Source organism: Emys orbicularis, chromosome 14 (genome assembly GCF_028017835.1).
Source record: "Emys orbicularis isolate rEmyOrb1 chromosome 14, rEmyOrb1.hap1, whole genome shotgun sequence".
NCBI lineage: Eukaryota > Metazoa > Chordata > Testudines > Emydidae > Emys > Emys orbicularis.
In genome coordinates, this window is record NC_088696.1 from 17,898,998 (window position 1) to 17,917,228 (window position 18,231).

The 18,231-nt window shown below is 41.7% G+C and overlaps 1 protein-coding gene across 1 annotated transcript in view; it reads left to right on the plus strand.

Annotated features, from left to right (window-relative positions):
• The first annotated feature begins 410 nt into the window (after window positions 1-410).
• BEAN1 (brain expressed associated with NEDD4 1) overlaps window positions 411-18,231 on the plus strand; it is a 94,666-nt gene continuing 76,845 nt past the window's right edge. Inside the window, exons 1-2 of the mRNA XM_065416781.1 lie at window positions 411-444; window positions 1,858-1,992. Of these exons, the coding sequence (XP_065272853.1) occupies window positions 411-444; window positions 1,858-1,992 (169 nt within the window). The remainder of the gene's footprint in view (window positions 445-1,857; window positions 1,993-18,231) is intronic.

Genomic DNA, 18,231 nt, shown 5'->3' on the forward strand with positions numbered 1-18,231 from the left:
ATAAGGTGCCTCTTCTCCAGTTGTTAAAACTTTTGCCAAAGCATGTGCATTACTTACACCTTTCAGAAATTCTCCTCTCATCTTCAATGAAAACAACATCACCAGCTGTACTACTGAAGCTGGATTTATTTTTGTGCACAAGTTCTGAATTGTATGCACATTCATCCTGATTTCTGTGAATCTATTTGTGCTCCACAAATATTGAATGAAGAGTCTGGACAGATTATAAACTCAAACCATTCTCTTCAGCACCATTTGCAGGGTGTGACTGGTAATCTACATGACAGTGTTGTTTCTCTTTCTCAATTGGAAGAGTAACATTTCAAAAACAGGAGAATAAGTAAGGATGAATAGTAAATATTTTCCCCTGCACATGGGTACAAACATTAATTTTGCACACAAACACGGATATGAAGAGCACCTGCTCCCCAGACAGTGGTGTGAGTAAGTGTCTATTCAAGTGCTTGTTTAGGAGTATCCATTAAAATGGTCACATTGAAGAGATAAACATGTATTTGTATTCACTGCTTCTGCAATAGCCACTCTGCTCTAGTTACACAACTCAGAACATTCAGACTTGGGATGCATGACTGTTCAGGGACAATAAATGCTGACCCAAACTTTTACTCATTTCTTCACCTGAACACCACATGACTAATTTCTTATCATTCAGAATTGTTGGGGTCCTATTAGCCAAATTTCTGCTTCTTCATAGTGATTGAAAACAAAGGCTTTGTCTGCACCTAAAACTAAAGGTCAACCTAGCTGCTTCACACAGGACTGCGAGAAGTGTCTTGCACTGTGGAACAGATAGGTCGACCTAACTCCCACTATAGATGCAGCTAGGTCAACAGAAGACTTCTTCCCTTAACCTGCCTACCACCTCTCAAGGGGTGGATTAACTACAACCAAAAAACCCTTCCATTGCTGTAGCAAGAGTCTACACTATAGCAGCAGAGCTGCTGTGCCCCAACTGTGCTGCTAGGGCATTTGTAGGGTAGACATGCCCGGAGTTATTCTCGCCCCCTCACATTGAGAGGATAGGGTGAGGAACTTAACAGGACTATCAGTTGTGTCATTGGGAAACAAAGTTAACCTTTCCCCTACATATGCAGATGTGGGGTGGTTAGCTATTAAACACCTCCTCTTGGATCAGAGATGGTCTTGAGGAGTGAGTGGATTCTTCTTCATTCTTCCCCACTACACATGGTAGGAGAAAAAGATCTCAGCATGCTCAAATGTAAGGGCAAGTCAGACCCTGCTCTGTCCTAACAATCTCCAAACCCAAACGTGAATTATGCTCTAATATTTGTCCAAATGCACATTTTTCTGATGTTTACGGTGTTTAGCCCACACACAGATTCAGTTCCCATCCTTACTTTTCAAACTAGAAAGGGGTTTGAGATGTTCCCATCCATGGCTACCTCAGTCCAGCCCTTCATGATCCTGGAAGTTAAAATAGCTCTAAGTTGATCCTCTTTTCTGTCATCCTTTTTGCATACAGACTAGGACAAACTGCAGGTAACTTTTCAAAAACACTCATGTCCCATTTTCAGACTTGACTTAACCTAAGTACTACACTTAGGAAAATTTTACCTTCTGTGATTTGTTGGGCACATTTTCCCGGTGTGCAATGCTTCATAGGTCTACAGCACTGTATAAATGATTAATGATATACGAAGCTTTTGTCAGAGTCGGAGGCCCCCCCTTTTGCTATCTGACAAACACAAATCTGTTTTCACTCTCACCAGGCTTTTAGAGACAGCAAAGAGGACGGACTTTCAGAAGAGCTGTGGCATTGTGCAGCAGTCATTTCCTACTTCAGTAACAGTCATCCATTGTTTCTCTTCCTTTCAGATGAAGAAGGCATTCTGCCCTGTAAAAAAGAAGAACTACAGTGTGGCAACGGACTCTGCCTCCTGAACTGGCTGCGCTGTCACTACAAGAAGGACTGTGGCAGAGACTACATGTCCATCAAACTAACATGCTCAAGTGAGTTACTCTTCAATTTCCTCCATGGGACTGTCAATACACCTTCCTGTTGAATCATTCTCCACAGACTGCACTTCGCATTAGATTTGTTCCGGGTTTGATGCTGCATTAATATGGGTGCTTGGTGGGCTTATTTTATGTCTAAGTCCCTTGTTTATATTGCATGTGGATTTCAAGCAGAATACTAGCAAATAGTAGTGGGAAGGGATGATTTAGCTCTGCTCAATGTATTTAGCTAATGTATCATGAAAGGTGCTGCAACCAAATGCCAGTTTTAAAAAGGGAGTATAATCCAAAAGCTGAGAATACTTAAGAAGCCAGTCATCAGTGCTGGAACCTATTAAACATTGGCAGCTATGGAGAAAAAAAAAATCAATATCAAGGAGCAACTGCAGGCTAGATTCTCTGCATTTGGAATTGTTAATGCAAAGTAACAATCCAACTGTCAGCAGGTTAAAACAATGTTGGAAGGAACAAAGAATTACTGTAAAAGCAAAGACATCAAATGTATTCAAAGGATTTATTTCTGCAGCCAGTGTATGTAGGGGAAAGTGTTGTTCTGGCAGTGACTAAGCAATGCCTCGAGTACTTTTTATGAATTGATAATGCAAGTTTTATGAAAAGTAGTATGTTGCAATTTCAGTGATACCTATTTACTAGTATATGGGTGATAGGCTAGGCTGAAGCTGTTAGTTCCCTTGATTTTTGTTCTCGCCTTGCTAAACTGCTGATTTCAAAACTATAGGAGTTTGAACTTCAGTTTAATATTTATATCCTGTTGCCATAAAAACTTGCCAGAAGGAAAGTTGTCAGAACCCTATTCCACAAAGCGTAAATGGAACTGAGGGTGCACTATTGGCCTTAATTACTAGCTAGAAATGTCTATTGACCTCATTTTCTCAGTTAACACAACCTCATGCACACAAGCATATAGCTACAAGTTTGAGGAATGACAAGGAGCCAGAGTTATACGAGGGACAAAAAAACCTACAGCCAGCAGCAATGCACGTAAAGTGGAGTTGAAAGCATTCATACAACACAAGTACTGTAGTAATATAGTCCCTAATACAAAGGCAATTAGACTCTGTGAGCTTTGGGTCAAGCCCATGGAACACAGGAAGTGTGTGTTTATAATTAAGCATTTCATAATGGCCAGAACTACTGTGTTGTGTAGAAGGATGCAAGAGATCTGGGCTTGCTGGGACCTCGGTTTCTCACCTGTCAACTTAGTGGATCTGAGGAGCTGTAGTAAAATGATGCACAAATGTTCAAGGGTAATTATGAGAGCCACTCACTGCCCAAATATCCCTGCCATCTGTGCCACAAATTCTGGAGGAGACTGCTTGCCAGACCTTGTACCTGTAAGAAAAGCCCCACCAAACATCTAAAGGAGTGGGGGGGGAGGGAAGAAGATCTATACAATATTCACATCTTGGAGCTAAAGTTTTGACCTGGCTTTTTGGGTTTTAATAAAAACCCCTTTATCTTGGGATAGCCATGGCAATTAAAAAAAAGAAAAAATCTTAGATGCTTGACAAGGGGGAACTAGCCAGTCCGTTTCTGCAAGCCAAATCTGAATATGCATTATAGTGCCTTCAGAACCTTTTAAAACTTTTCTGCAAAATGAAGTATTTCAGCAATTGCATGTTATTTCAAGATGTACTTAATAAAAAGCAGAATTAAAGCAACTGACTATTTAAGTCTCAAGTATCGAATAAATACCAAGCAACATGGGGTACTTCTCCAATATATAGGATTTTCCAAATTTGTTTGCAAAGCTATCAATTCAATACTAAAATACACCCTAGAAAACATGCTGATCAACAAAACAGTTAATCAGAGTCACATTTTAGCATTTCTTCTGTAACAAGCTCAGAGGAACAAATGCCCCATAAAACAGATCAAGTATAAATAAATAGTCACAGAAGTGCGTGGTAGAGGCCTATACAAATCAAAACTTGTGACAAGAAGAATTCACTATATTTCCACGGAAAGACTGATTTTCTGTTTGCAGCTAGACTTGAGTGCAGGGTGTCACAGTAAGGGAGGGGTGTCCAACCTACAGGCCCATGGGCCTTACACAGCCCACCGGAGCATTTCACAAGGCCCACAGCCTGCTTCAACACAATATACCAAATGGCGGATGTTAGCATTGTGTTCTCTTTACGTGCCCCCCCCATTTTCTATAATTCTGATATACATTTTATGCACTGGTTTCTTTATTTGTTTTTAAAAAGACAATACTATATATAGCAACAGCCTATCTAAATACATATGAAACAAGCTGAACTTAAAATATAAATCGATACAGAGGACTCTAAATCTTATTAAAATCAGTAGAAGCACAAGGTTGTGCTTAGTACACAGGAGGACCACAAACCTAAGGTTGAGCACCACTGCAGTAAGGTACTAGTATCTGTTATTTCCCAATAGTCTCAAAAAAGCAAAGAAGAGTTTTATATAAGGCAGTTGCCATATCAGGCATCTCTGCCAGTTTAAGAAGGTATTGCTAATACCAAGGACTGTTAAATTACCAGCACTACAGCGAGATAGGAAGCCTGTATGAACTTGAACTAGCATGCTATTTATGCCCACCTAACACCACCCCAAACAGTATTCCACAAAAATCTCAGTGACTTAGGAAGGGAGAAGATGGAAAGCAATGACTATTGTTCAAGCGCTGACAGATTTTCAGATGTGGGCATCACCTATAGCAGGGACCCATATCTGAAAATTCAACCAGGTGTGCAACACAAACAACCACACACACACCACGCAATTGGACAGAATAAAAAAAATTTGCCTGAAGGTCTTCCAGCTGGTTAGCCTTTAGATTTAATACTATATAACTGCATTCTGTGTACACTTTATTGCTAGAACGTGCAAGAGCGGATCTATTTGCATCATATGGAATGTGTTACCTATGGGTTCTTCTCCCAACAGATCTTAAGTCCTATGTCTACATGGTTATCTGGGTTCTTACATGGCGCTCATCACCTTTGCATCTGATCATACAGTACAATCAGTAATAACTGTCAGACAATGATTTTACCTTAGTAAAGCACAAGGGCACTTAAAATAAAAACCTCCCTTATTGAGCTGGGTAACCCATTACTTCCAACGCTATACCTGAGGAGGCAGCAAAGTTGCACCCGATATAGAAATTGCTCACAGGAAGAATGTTCTCATAATAAAAAAGGCGCTGCTCATGTCAGCTTCCTTTTCCAGCTCATTTACAACGTTTTCTCCTCACGGCTCTGCTTTTCAACACCTTTTTCTCAGGTTTCTGTGGGGTATTTTAGACAGTTGTGCTAAAAATTGGCATCATGGGGTCCTGGTTCAGCCTAGGTCTCACGTTAGGAAGTCTTTTGGGGGTAAACTAGGTGAATACTCAGCCCAGACTTCTTTGCATAACTAATTCCACATGCACACCCTTTCTATACACAGTGGTGCCTGCTTACATTAGCTGTTTCATCCCTTCCCATGTAGTGTGTATTTGTGGTGCATCTGCTCACATTCTGTACAAACCCTTATTTATTTCAGTGGTATTTTAGACAGTTATTTACAGAGGACTCCAGTTCTCTAATCTATAATTCAACACATCTCAAATACCATGCACAGCTTGAGGCTGCATCAGATATGCTGGGTTGCCCCAAAATCAAATGTAATTATAAATTGCTCTGAGGCAGCAATTTTGGTCTTATTTTTGTCCCCACTTTTAGTATTTGGGGACTAAAGTCATTTCAAATGTGAGACACAAACTTTCTGCAACAAAGAAGAATCTGGTGTTTTCTGTCTCGTGGTTTAACAACAACAGGGTTTTAATTCAGAGAGTCACAAATTAAATCAAATATAGATCACTCAAAAAAACCTAATGAGCACCAAAAGTAGTGAAAATACCATCAACAACTGGAGAAAGCAACACCATGCACATTACCATGTTCTAAACAGGATGAGAAAATTGGATTGTGTGCTTAAGGGCACTTGAGTTGGCACTGCCTTGAGTGTTCCCTTCCTCATTTTACTAAGAGACACATTCAGTCACAGCCTCAGTGAAAAAACCCACATTCACAGGTACATAGGCAAATCGGTCACGAAGTACAAACCTGATTTACACAGGCATATCTAGAATTTGTGTGTGCAACGTTACAGGCCAGTTGAAAATTTGTCCAATAGGGTGGAAAGGACCTTTGTTGTGTTTCAACTAGTAAAATGCTTTAATTATTACTTCCTTTCAGCTAGTGTCTGAACTTGCAAGATATTGAGCAAAGCAACTCCCACTGAAGTCAATGAACACTTCAAGCACTCAGACCTTGAAATCAGATCTAAAGGTTCCAGGAATCAGGCATTTAGACAAATTACCAATGCTCTTTATTAAAGCTCAGAATTAGTGTGGCTTTTAGCCTAGAACAGGGGTCGGCAACGTTTGCAACGCGGCTCGCCAGGGTAAGCACCCTAGCGGGCCGGGCCAGTTTATTTACCTGCTGACGCGGCAGGTTCGGCCGATCGCGGCCCCCACTGGCCGCGGTTCGCCGTCCCGGGCCAATGGGGGCGGCGAGAAGTGGCGCGGGCGAGGGATGTGCTTCCCGCCGCCCCCATTGGCCCGGGACGGCGAACTGCGGCGAGTGGGGGCCGCGATCGGCCGAACCTGCCGCGTCAGCAGGTAAATAAACTGGCCTGGCCCGCTAGGGTGCTTACCCTGGCGAGCCGCGTGCGGAACGTTGCCGACCCCTGGCCTAGAATATATACACAGCTTCTCATTAAGGATGGTGTGGTACAACCACAAATGTAAATCTGTTAGGGAGAAAAAATGTCAACCCTTGCAAAAGCCTCACATCATTGATAAGGAGACAATAGGAAAAGTGCAGTTCCCTCAATTTACTATTTATAACAGCTGTTATGAGTTTAAGTTAGCATTAAAATAGTTGAATGCATGCCTCACTTACTTTGCAAGTCCCTGGACTAGGAGTTTATCATGCTTTTTAAAGATGTAGAGTAAAAATGCAATTAAATCTGTCACACGAGACCTTTACTGGGTGTGCTGGCATTTTAGAAGACTATAAATATCAACATTTCTAATTGAGATAAAAAAACTGGACTGTCTGTCCTTTTTAAAGTGCTGGGTTAATAGAAATTTCTTTTTATACAAAATGATTGCAACAGCCTTTAAACAAAACTGATTTCATCTACATTTCAAACAGATCAAATAAGCATCAGCACTATTTCCATTAAAGTCTATTATTAATGAAAGTTTCTGCAGAAGTTAGAGAACTAGAGACAGATTCAGTTACAATGATGAAGATCTGGAGTAATATTGAGGTCAATGAAGTTACTTTGAATTTAAACTGTTATAACATTATGACAGGTTGGACCCCTTGGGAAGCCACCTGATCTGCTGAGATACCACTGAGTCTACCTGTTCTGCCAGCCTGGGCCCCCTTTAACCTGTCTTGCTGAGCCAGGCTCTTAAAACCTCCTCTAACACACACAGGCAGGGCCACACCCAGCTGCAGATCAGCTCTGGGAAGACTCCGCATAAGGGACTTGCTCCAGCACTCAGATGTCCACCTCCCTTGGAGTGCAGACCCAAAGATACATTATGAAATTTGCCTCCTTCCTCAGTTTGGAGAGAGGTGTGCACACTTCTCCTCGCTCCCCCATTAGAAGTTACAGAAACTGGGTTTAATAATAAAAAAAAAACAAATTTTATTAACTATAAAAGGCAGATTTTAAGTGGTAAAAGGGGTAACAAAAGGTACAAAGATTACTAAGCAAATGAAATCAAACATGCAAACTAAGCTGGTTTCACTAAAGAAATTGGTTACAAATAGTATTTCTCACCCTAGATATTGTTGCAGGCAGTTTGCAAAGCTTCTGTGGTTCAGAGTTCCAGTTATATTCTTTTTCAGACTAGACATGTCTCAGTCTGGACTCCCCCCTTGCCTTCAGTTTTTCTTCTTGGGCAGACAGGCCATGGAGAGGAGGAGTCCTGTTTGCCTTCCTCCCCACCCTTAAATAGGATTTAGACAAGGTGGGAATCCTTTGTTTCCCAAACTTGACCCTCCCCCCTTCCCTCACAGTGGAAAGTTACAAGAAGTCCCAGGTAATGTTTTGTATCAGGTGACAAGACCACCTGACTCTGTAGGATTACAGTGTCCATGAGTCAGTGGCAGTATGGAGTGTCCACAGGAAGGCCAAGCTTTTCACAGTCCATTGTCCTCGCTGATGAGGCATCCACCCTGTCTGGCTTTTCCATTGTTGTACCTGAAGTGTTAGCAGTGAGCATCACCCGAAGTAACAGTTTAAATACTGATAGATAGTCAATATTCCTAACTTCAGATACAGAAATGATACAGGCATACAAATTGGATAATCACATTCAGTAAAGCATAACCTTTCCAATGATCTCACATGAGCCATCTTGCATAAAGTACATCTCAGTGATGTCATATTTATGTCAAGCATATTTTCATAAAGAATATGAAATGACACGTCACAAACAGATCGTAATCTGGTCCTGCCTGTTCAGTTGTAGAATCTTCAATAGTCTTTTGGCTCTGTAATATGCAAAATGCTAGATGAAGCAAGAACTAGCACTAAAAAAGTCTTATTGACATTCTCTCTGGGGTGGGGAGAGCAGATCCACGGCTACATGCTAGACAAATAAGGAGAGATTTCGTAGTGAGGGTTTTGACCTTCTTCTAGGTTCCTTTTCCTGAAAGGACAAAGACTGCCTTAATATCTTCCCTTCTGAGCCAGAGTTGCTCTGCAAGGAGTCCTCAGAGACAGTATAATTGAAAGGGGGGTGGGGAGGGAAAGAGAGACTATTAAAAGTTTGATTGTTACATCAAGGGAGTGCTGGGTTCAAATCTAGATAAATCAGAAGTCCATAGAGAATAGGTCTCCGCCTTTATCTATCCTTTCAAACCATTGGTCAGCAATTCCATCACAAGTCTGTGCATTTAAGAACACACATTATTGATCTTCAGTGGATCCTATTAATTACTTGTTCTGTAGTTTTGATGAGCTGACTGGATAGAAAGAACAGCTGTCCTTTTCTACTCCCCACACAAAAGGTGGCTGTGGTCCAAGTTTTTGCCATGCAATATGGCGTTCCTTAAGAGAAAAATCTAAGCCGATAGTTTTGAAAGTGAACTTCCTTTGTGATATAATTTTCAATCATAAACCATGATGGCAATGTGATAGGAATGGTAATCTATTTCCATCTTTGCTTAAAATAATTCCTGTGTGATTTAGTTTTTATCATTGCTTTTGTGCTTCTAGGGTGAAATTCTCCCCTCTGCAGAGGGCCTGCAAAAGGTTGGCAGAGCACTTAACCCCTAATGGGACTTACTTTAGTGGGACTTCAGTGTACACAGCTCTGGTGTTAGCTCTCTGCACAAAGGCAAATATCACCTCATTTCAGAAGCCTAAATACTCAAAACCAAATTCTGCTCTAGTAACTCCTTTGGGTACAGCAGGTCCAAACATTACACTGTGGGGAGGTGTGCAGGTTAAGAACATCTCAAGGGGTTTCCTGCACCTCTGGGTCTCAGAGATTATGTTCAGTCTACTATAGCAAAGATGGGAGAGAGGAAGGTGGAAGAGAGGAACCTCTCTCGAGAGCTGTGGGAGAAAAGTTGGTCCAGAGGTTTGAGCATTGGTCTAGGACTTATCAGATCTGGATTCAAGTCCCTGCTCTTGAACAGACTTCCTATTTGACCTTGGTCAAGTCATTTAGCCTCTGTGCCTCATTATCCCCATTTTACAAATGGGAGACTAGCACTTCCCTACCTCACAGGGGTGGTGTGAGGCTCTCAGATACTGTGTTAGAGGTGGGCACACAAGAACCTTAGTTGGAAGGCTTTGTTGGCCTCCTTTCATCTGCAAGAGATGGTGGGAATTGCAGCCTATGATGTAGATGGTTTGCAATGTCTCATGTGACCGAATAGGCTAATCTGAGATTTGCATGTTCTTTGGCAGTTATTGCAAATGTATGCATCTTGGTTGGGAGCTGCTTGCTTCCTACGGGCTCTTTTCTCTTCAAGCTGTAGGAGCCAGCTCCTGTCATGGACTTTGATACCCTTATGGAGACAATGGCATCACCTGTTACGATCACTTGCCAAGATTTCCCATTGGTCAGAATCAATTCCAAATTCCTTCGTATCTTGCTTGCGTCTGTCTTTATAGCAAAGCTTGGGATGTCTTGTTGTTCCTGTTCCCTCCAATAGCTCCCTTTATAGCATGTCCTTGGGTATGAATCTGTCTTCCAACCTACTCAAATGGCCCAGACAACGCAGTTATCTTTGCTAGAGGAGGGCTGTCAGTTGGAGGGGAGGGATAGCTCAGTGGTTTGAGCATTGGCCTGCTAAACCCAGGGTTGTGAGTTCAATCCTTGAGGGGGCCACTTCAGGATCTAGGGCAAAATCGGTACTTGGTCCTGTTAGTGAAGGCAGGGGGCTGGACTCAATGACCTTTCAGGGTCCCTTCCAGCTCTATGAGATCTATCTATATATGGAGATATACCTATATTTTAGTAAATTTGTCCTTTGAAGAACCCCTGCATTGGTGACTTTATCCTGCCATTTGGTGTTGAGTATGTGGCATAAACAACATAGGTGGAAACTGTTCAACTTTATCTCCTGATAAGCATAAGTTGTCCATGTTTCCCCACCATACATGAGAGTGCTGAGGACACAAGCTTGGTACACTAGCATTTTGATCTTTATGGTCAGCTTTGAGTTGTTCCATGCTCTTTTAGTTAGTCTGCTAAAGGTGGTGGCAGCCTTTCCAATGCCAACATTTCGGTCTTCATCCAGTGAGAGGTTGGTGGTCACTGTAGAACCTAATAGCTGAACTACTTCTAGCTGGTTTGCATTTAAGGATCTTGTGGAACCCCCTGTCCTAATACAATCGTTAGTTGGAAGGTCAAAACCATTAGGTCATGTTAGAATTGAAAACCTGCTACCATTATGACCATAAGTGGTACAACCTGTACTGGTCAATGCCAAGTGCTGGGTGGTGGTTAATTAACCCAAAAACCTCAGGAAGCACCAATGGCTTTGGGTTGATGAGCGCCTGATGAGGCTAGTGGAACGCTTGATGGAGGAAATGTGATCATAAGGCAGATGAGCAAATTCACTCAGTTTTTGCCAACTACATCCACACAGGACAGATTGAGTCCTTCAGCTGTGGCTGATAACCAATCTAGAAGTGGAGCCCTGAAAGGCAGGCAGATGGAAGATCTCCACTACTCTAGCAACTCCTGCAGCGTAGCCGGTTCCAAATGTATTGACTCCTGTCCTTCCTTTGGTCCAGACCAGTTAAGTCAGAGGGGGACACTGAATCATTGGCAAAGCAGTGCCTCCATATCAACTGCCCAGGCTATTGTAGCTACATCACATGGAGAGGCTATTGCAGACCAGCAAGGATGGAGTGTCCTCTCCATGTGATGTGAGTTGGAAGGCTGGACAAGTGAGAATAAAGGGAGGTGTGTTGAGGAATGTACAGCTAGTGGAACTGTGACTACATGCATACACCAGACAATTATTCCAAACCTCTTGGAGAGAGTAGAGGGACACAGATGCTAGAAAGGTTGCTCTGGCCATAATGGAATGTTCAGTTCTCTGCCCTGTAACAAGCACATGTTAAAGAAAGAGCTGTCCGTGTTGGAATCCCTATTTCCAAAGGAAGGAAGGAAGAATTAAATGGGTTGTACATGGCTGGAACAAGACAGCAGAAGTCAGTTTTCTTGTGAGTAACACTCAGATGATTCAGCTATTTTTTCATGTAATTAGTAGGGCACTTTTGTAATAGATCAATTAATTGTATTACCAAGCAGCTGGTGAAACGGTCAGAGAGCACACAGGTGTGTTCTATATTTTACTGTTATTACGGAATTTCTATCAGCCCAAAACACCGTTCATGCTAATAGCTACTCATTCCATTGTGTTATTTTGGTTTTGTTCCACTTCTCCCCCAGTTTCCTTCTTAGAAGTGAGAGAAGGTTGATGAATAAAGCTGGTACTGGAACAATAGCATGGACTCTACATGACCGACAGGTTGAGTAAAACCAGTGCTTAAATGGCATACACATTCCACTCATTCATTGACATCTCAAGAGTCTGAGGCAGTAATTTTGTTTTCTAACTTATGCCCTAACCAGGCTGGAAATGTCTACAACTGAGAAAAAAAAAATCTGCCAGTTGGTGGAAGGCAGCGGAATGTACTTTCTAGTAGGTCACTGCATTCAGGATAAGGAATGCAGGTACTTAGTAGTTTCTCAAGAGGCAATTTTATCAGCCATTTGAACAATTGTTTTCATATAATGGATAGCTATAACATAGCTATCCAGAGGTGCTTAGCACCTTTGGAGGAGGAAAAAAATAATTCAGCCAAGGCTACAGTGAAGATGCTAAGCAGTCAGATACCGTACAATATTATGGGAGAGCCTAGCTCAGAGTTTTCAAAAGTCATTGCACAGTGACCCACTTCTAACAATAAAATTCTACATGACCCGGTGGGGGGTGAAGCTCAGGCTTCCGCCTCAGCCGTGGGTCCCAGCAAGTCTAATGCTGGCCCTAGCAACCCCATTAAAATGGGGTCACAACCCACCGTTTGAGAATCACTAAATTACCACTACAAACTGAAGGGGAGGTGGAGTGCTTTCTCTGCCCCAAGGGAAATCACAATCCCCCCCCCCCCCCCCCCATACTGCTAAGTCATCCCTACCGAATAGGTCTTACCACAAGGGCTCCTAAAAATACTTCACAGGAGCACATCTCTTTTGTCTTTAGAATGGACCAGATTATCCCAAATGGCAGGTAACTTTAAAACAAACCTTTTACAGACAGCATAAATACAAGGCCTTTATACAAATAAAGGCACCTCACTTCAAATTATACAAGTTTAACAGTTTGTTAAGTTCAGTATTCTTAGTGCAACTTCCAGGAACAAAGCATAAACATTTCCAACTAATAAACTTAATACAAGTTTGTTTGCCCAGTACTTTCTTAAGCCATAACGAATGAAGAAGGCAAAAGCATTTTTCTTTAAGTGGGGAAACAAATGAACAGATTCCCCAGCCCATTAGTTCTCCTGTCTATGCAGTCACACCCTAGGGATGCTAAGATTTATCCCAGGCTAAAAGGAAATTATGGAGAGCCTTTTGTTAAAACACTGGCAGCACATCAATCCCTGAAGCAGACCAGTGACAGAGTAGATGGGAACACCTCCTGCCTAGAGTGTCATTAATGTCAAACCTAATATTCTCAATTCAGTCAGTGACTGAAAAGGGGAGGGAGAAGAAGAGAGAAAACTTTTGTTTTTATTTTTATAAAACCAGATATAGTGGTGTCCATCAAATCTGGTACCTTTACCAATAGTTACTACAATGTGTTGGTACCTGAGGGACCCATTTAGAATAGGAAAAGCTATGGTACTTCAAATATGCAAATAGTGAAAGCCTCAAAAAATGGAAGGGCCAGGAAAAATGGGAGGAGCTAAGGAAGAGTTTAAGTTAAATACCAGGGGAAGTTCCTAATTGCTATAAGAGAAATTGGGCAGAAGAATAGATTCCAAAGGGAGGTTGATGTGGCACCATTACTACATGTATCTAAAAACACAGAAGATATTTTAACAGGAATTACATACTAAGCAGTCACACTAGATAGCCCAAATAGTGTTTTTGACCCTAGTATTCCTGGGTCAAATCCTCATGTGTTCTCAGCATGTACAACTTCTGTTTGCATCAGTGTGAAGTGTGGCTGCTTGATACCTCAAGATTTGGCCCTATATGCTGTTCCTTCCCCCCACCCCATAAGAAAAAAAATATATATATATATATACACACACACACACACGCAAAGCACCCAAATTCTTGTTTGTATGCCCCTGCCTTTTTTTTTTTTAAATCAAGGCCACAATGTCTGGTTTTTGAATAGCATTTTGTATTCACAGTAGTGAGCAGCTGTTCTATTGCCTGAGGACATGGAACCAACCCCAACCACCTGGGTTGGAGAAATGAGGAGGGTGGCTACTAACAGGAAACATTTAAATAAAAAGTTCTATTTCAGCTCCTGTTTCTAGCCAGAAGGGCAAGTGTGTAATTCTCAATCCAGCTTGCTAGTGTAAAAGAACATTAAAACAATCTGATCAGATGTAGGAAGAGGATTCAGAGTAGGGGACAGACACTTCGAGAGAAGCAAAGTGTAACAAAATAAGTTCAGCATCAAAAATAACCCTTTATGAACAGGAGGCACAAGGATGACTGAACAGTGGTGCTGAGAAAATAGCTGCAAGCAGAGCTGGTGGTATAGGGAGAAATAGGAGGGATGTGTTTGTCACATATGGGATGTATTTGATCTCTCCTGCCTTAGCTGCAAATCCATTTGTATCACTACTGGCCAGCCAAATACAAGGCTTTTGAATTAGGAAAAAAGCCATATTGATCATTCTGTAATAACAGCAGATGACAGTTGTATGGTCTCCTTGTAAGATGCCATACTGTAAATGCATTTTAAAAAACAACAGATATCCATATTCAAAAGCAACATGCCCACTTTGGGGCTGGGATTTTAATAAAAAAGAAAAATCCCTTCTCTGCTGACATTAAGAGGAGACAAGAGTATTTTTTAAAAAGTGGAGAAATAACCACTCTTTGAGTCAGATGGGGCTTACTATCACCTCCCACACTTCCTTACACTCCAGAGGGGCAGACCAGGCACTGGCTTCCCAGTTTTGTTGTCATGACAAAAGTATGATTAGTACTTGCCACCTTTACATTTTATTAAGACACAATTTTGCAAAAAGCGGTTATCATCTACAGAAAATGGTGAGGCCCTGACCTATTACAAAGCCAAAATGAAGGTATGTGTAGTGAGTACTTTTGCTATTAAGCCACAGTTACCTCCCCTTGACTGTTAACTTGTGTTTTACTGCTGTCTGTTTTTGCCAAGGGTCTCAACAGCTGGGTCACTTTATAATTAACACTAGGTCTTCCAGTCTATCAGGGAAAGAAGAAGATTAATTTATTTCTTCTTTCCCTATACAGCTTTGGGGGGAAAGAACTAGGGCAAAAAATAAGCCAATGACATACCTTAGGTTAGCATCTACCACCATCTGCTGAGACAGTACTCACGCTCTACATCCCCCATTCAATTAGTTAGGCTTCTGCTCTACCTTTATAAAGTTTCCTCGTGCCTTGATAAGTTGTTAACTTGGTGCAGCTGAAACTCTTCCAGCTCTCAGTCATTAGTAGTCTTTGGCAACCAGCACAGTTCTCAGGTGCATGTATGTAGGCATAACTACCCAGATCCCCTCTTAAGGCACCCAAATGCCCTGTCACATGTAGCTAGTATTAACAGTCATGAAAAGGACAAATGTCCTTTACCAAGAGACTAAAGGTCACATTGTACCCTCAATCTTTTGTGCAAAACACCCCAGGACATCACTGAAGAGGGTAGAATATAAATTTATGCTTTGGTTGAAGTGCTTGTGTGAGACAGGCAGAAGGAAGAGAGTGGTGTAATAATGAAAGTACAGAGGAGTCATTGGTCTGGGATAGCAGATGCTGGGGCTCAGGGCCCAATCCTGAAAGGTGATGAGGATCCTCAGCTTCCACTGAAGCTTCTGGCTGAGGAAGGCATTGAGCCTCACCTTGCTGGATCACGTCCCACATCCCAAAGATCTTGCTCAGACAAAACTCTCACTAAGATAAGTAAAAACGAACAGGAGTACTTGTGGCACCTTAGAAAGCTTATGCTCTAATAAATTTGTTAGTCTCTAAGGTGCCACAAGTACTCCTGTTCGTTTTTACAGATACAGACTAACACGGCTGCTACTCTGAAACCTGACAACTAAGATAAGTGGAAGCTTTGCTTGAATAAGGATTGAGCCAAGACTTTAGGATTTGGCCAGGGGAGAGCTGAGAGGTTAAAAAGCTATTGCCTTTGGTTTGCTTTTTCTTAAATAAGTTTTTGGTCGTTCATTTCAGTTTGATTCAGTGGATTGGTTTCAATTTTAATGTTTCACTGAGCTGTGATTACCATGAAAAACATGAGTTTAAAACTGCAGTTGCATGGTCCCTAATAGCAGCTTGTTCCTCTAGAAGTCTGAGATATTATATTTCATAAAAGTTGTGAAGGAGATTAGAGGAGAGGGAAGGCATGGGTGACAGTGCGGGCACACTCTCTCTCTCTCACTGTTTAGACAGAAAGTGACATGGGGCCTGATTCTCCACCCTGTTATACTTGTTTTACCTTGGTGTAACACCATTGAAATCAGTGGAGTTATACGGATGTAACACAGTGGAGAATCAGGCCATAGTATTTAGAAGGTGCCCATCACTCATGTTTTTCAGTAGGGAATGTACCAGCTGCTTGGCCAGCATTCTTCCTTGTTGTATACATGAAAGTGAATGGCAGAGCTGCAGTGTCTCTCTATATTCCTTTAGGGGCAGAACTGAGCCCAGATTTCAGCAGACCCCTTTTGAATAATGACATGCAGATTATAGTAGCCCACATAGCACCATGTTCTTTGAGGGGTTATGGAAGGGTTAGGCAGCGGGGGTGGCTAAGGTAGTTTGCCAGTAATAGATGCAGGGCTTTGTTAGCCAGGAAGGGAATCAGGAAATTTGTCACTGGGAAGCTTAGGGGGTTTCCACAATAGGTGGGGAAGGATCTGGGAAATTATCAGTAGTGGGATTGAGAAAGGTTGAGTCCCCAAATTCATCTTTCAATGTGTCTGTCTAGAGTCAGAACAGACTTACAGACAGGGGATTGTATAGATTTATTCCAGGAGAGGTTGCTATCATATACTCAGCATATAGCTCCATTCTGGAGGATTGAGGGGGCTCAAACTGTTCTCAGTGGATACCCAGACATCTTTAAGACTTGCTGTAGCAGGAGGCCCCTGCTTACTCTTACAAGGAACCACAGTTTCTTAAGGTGAATTCTTTGGGACACATTTTGTTCTGTGCTCATACAGCGCCTTGCATAATGGGTTCCTGGTCCATGACAGGGACTCCTAAGTGCTACCACAGTACTCCTAATACTGGCCTGTGTATTAAACGTGAATCCTGTAGTCTCAGTACTGTGTATTGCATGGATCACAGTAGTCAGGGGGGGGAATATAAGTAGTTATATGTGTGCATCCACAAGAGTGCCTTATATGACAGTGAACTGGATATGGTCAGATATATTCAGGGAGCAGAACAATCCCACCCATTCTATAGGAAGTTTGTTTTAATAATAATTACACACACACACACACTTCATTCCATCTTGCAGGGTCAGAAATCCTTGCAGCTCAACTGGACTTCACAATATAACAGTTCTCTCTCCTTTCAGAGAAGTAACAGATTTCCTTCCCTAACATACTCTGGAGTAGTGTAGTTTTAGCACTAAATACAGGGGTTAATTTAATCTGCACAACTACCATGAAATTTGGCCTGTTGGGACAGAATGTGAATTATTTAAGTGCATTCTACTATGAATATACTTTCTCTAGCTTCCTGTATCAATCAATCTGAATCTCTCTATGAACAAGTAGGCTCTCTCTCTCTCTTTTTTGTATTTTACTGTATGGCAATTTTCTGCTGTTAAGTCCTCACACACTACAAGTAGAACTACTGCTAAGTCTGAACAAAAGCCTTTGTACTCCATGTACTCAAGAGAAACTGCCCTAAAAAGCAATGCATGGATTTGTTCCAGTTGAGAAAATAAGCTAATATTTCCCTTGCTGTTAAAGGAAATCAGATGTATAATCTTTGTTCAAGAGTTAACCATAAATTCCTTTGAAAATACCACCACTTAGCAAAACAGTGCTGATTTGTAACAATTTAAAGGTATGTGCTTTTCCCATTCTTCTCTTGACACCCTTTTAAGATAGAAACTGTAATTATGCTTACATTTTAACTGTTTTACCATATTTCCAACTCCCTCAATGTCATTGTTAGTGTTGAATTCAACAACAGGAGTTTAATGTCTCTCTGTAGGCTTAAGTGCTCTCTTGAACTGAGGCCTAAGTACCTTCTTTAGAGTCACAGGAAATGAGTGGCTTCATACAGATCAGAAACTCCTGACTCCTAGCCCTGTGCTTTCACCGTACTCTTCAGTGAACCTTGCAAGCCACTGAGAGCTCCTGGGATCACAACTTTTTTGGCACAACATACAGCTCTACACAATAGTATTTTCAAGTTTGGGCACATTTTGCTGTCTTACCTTGCAATTACAAACATAA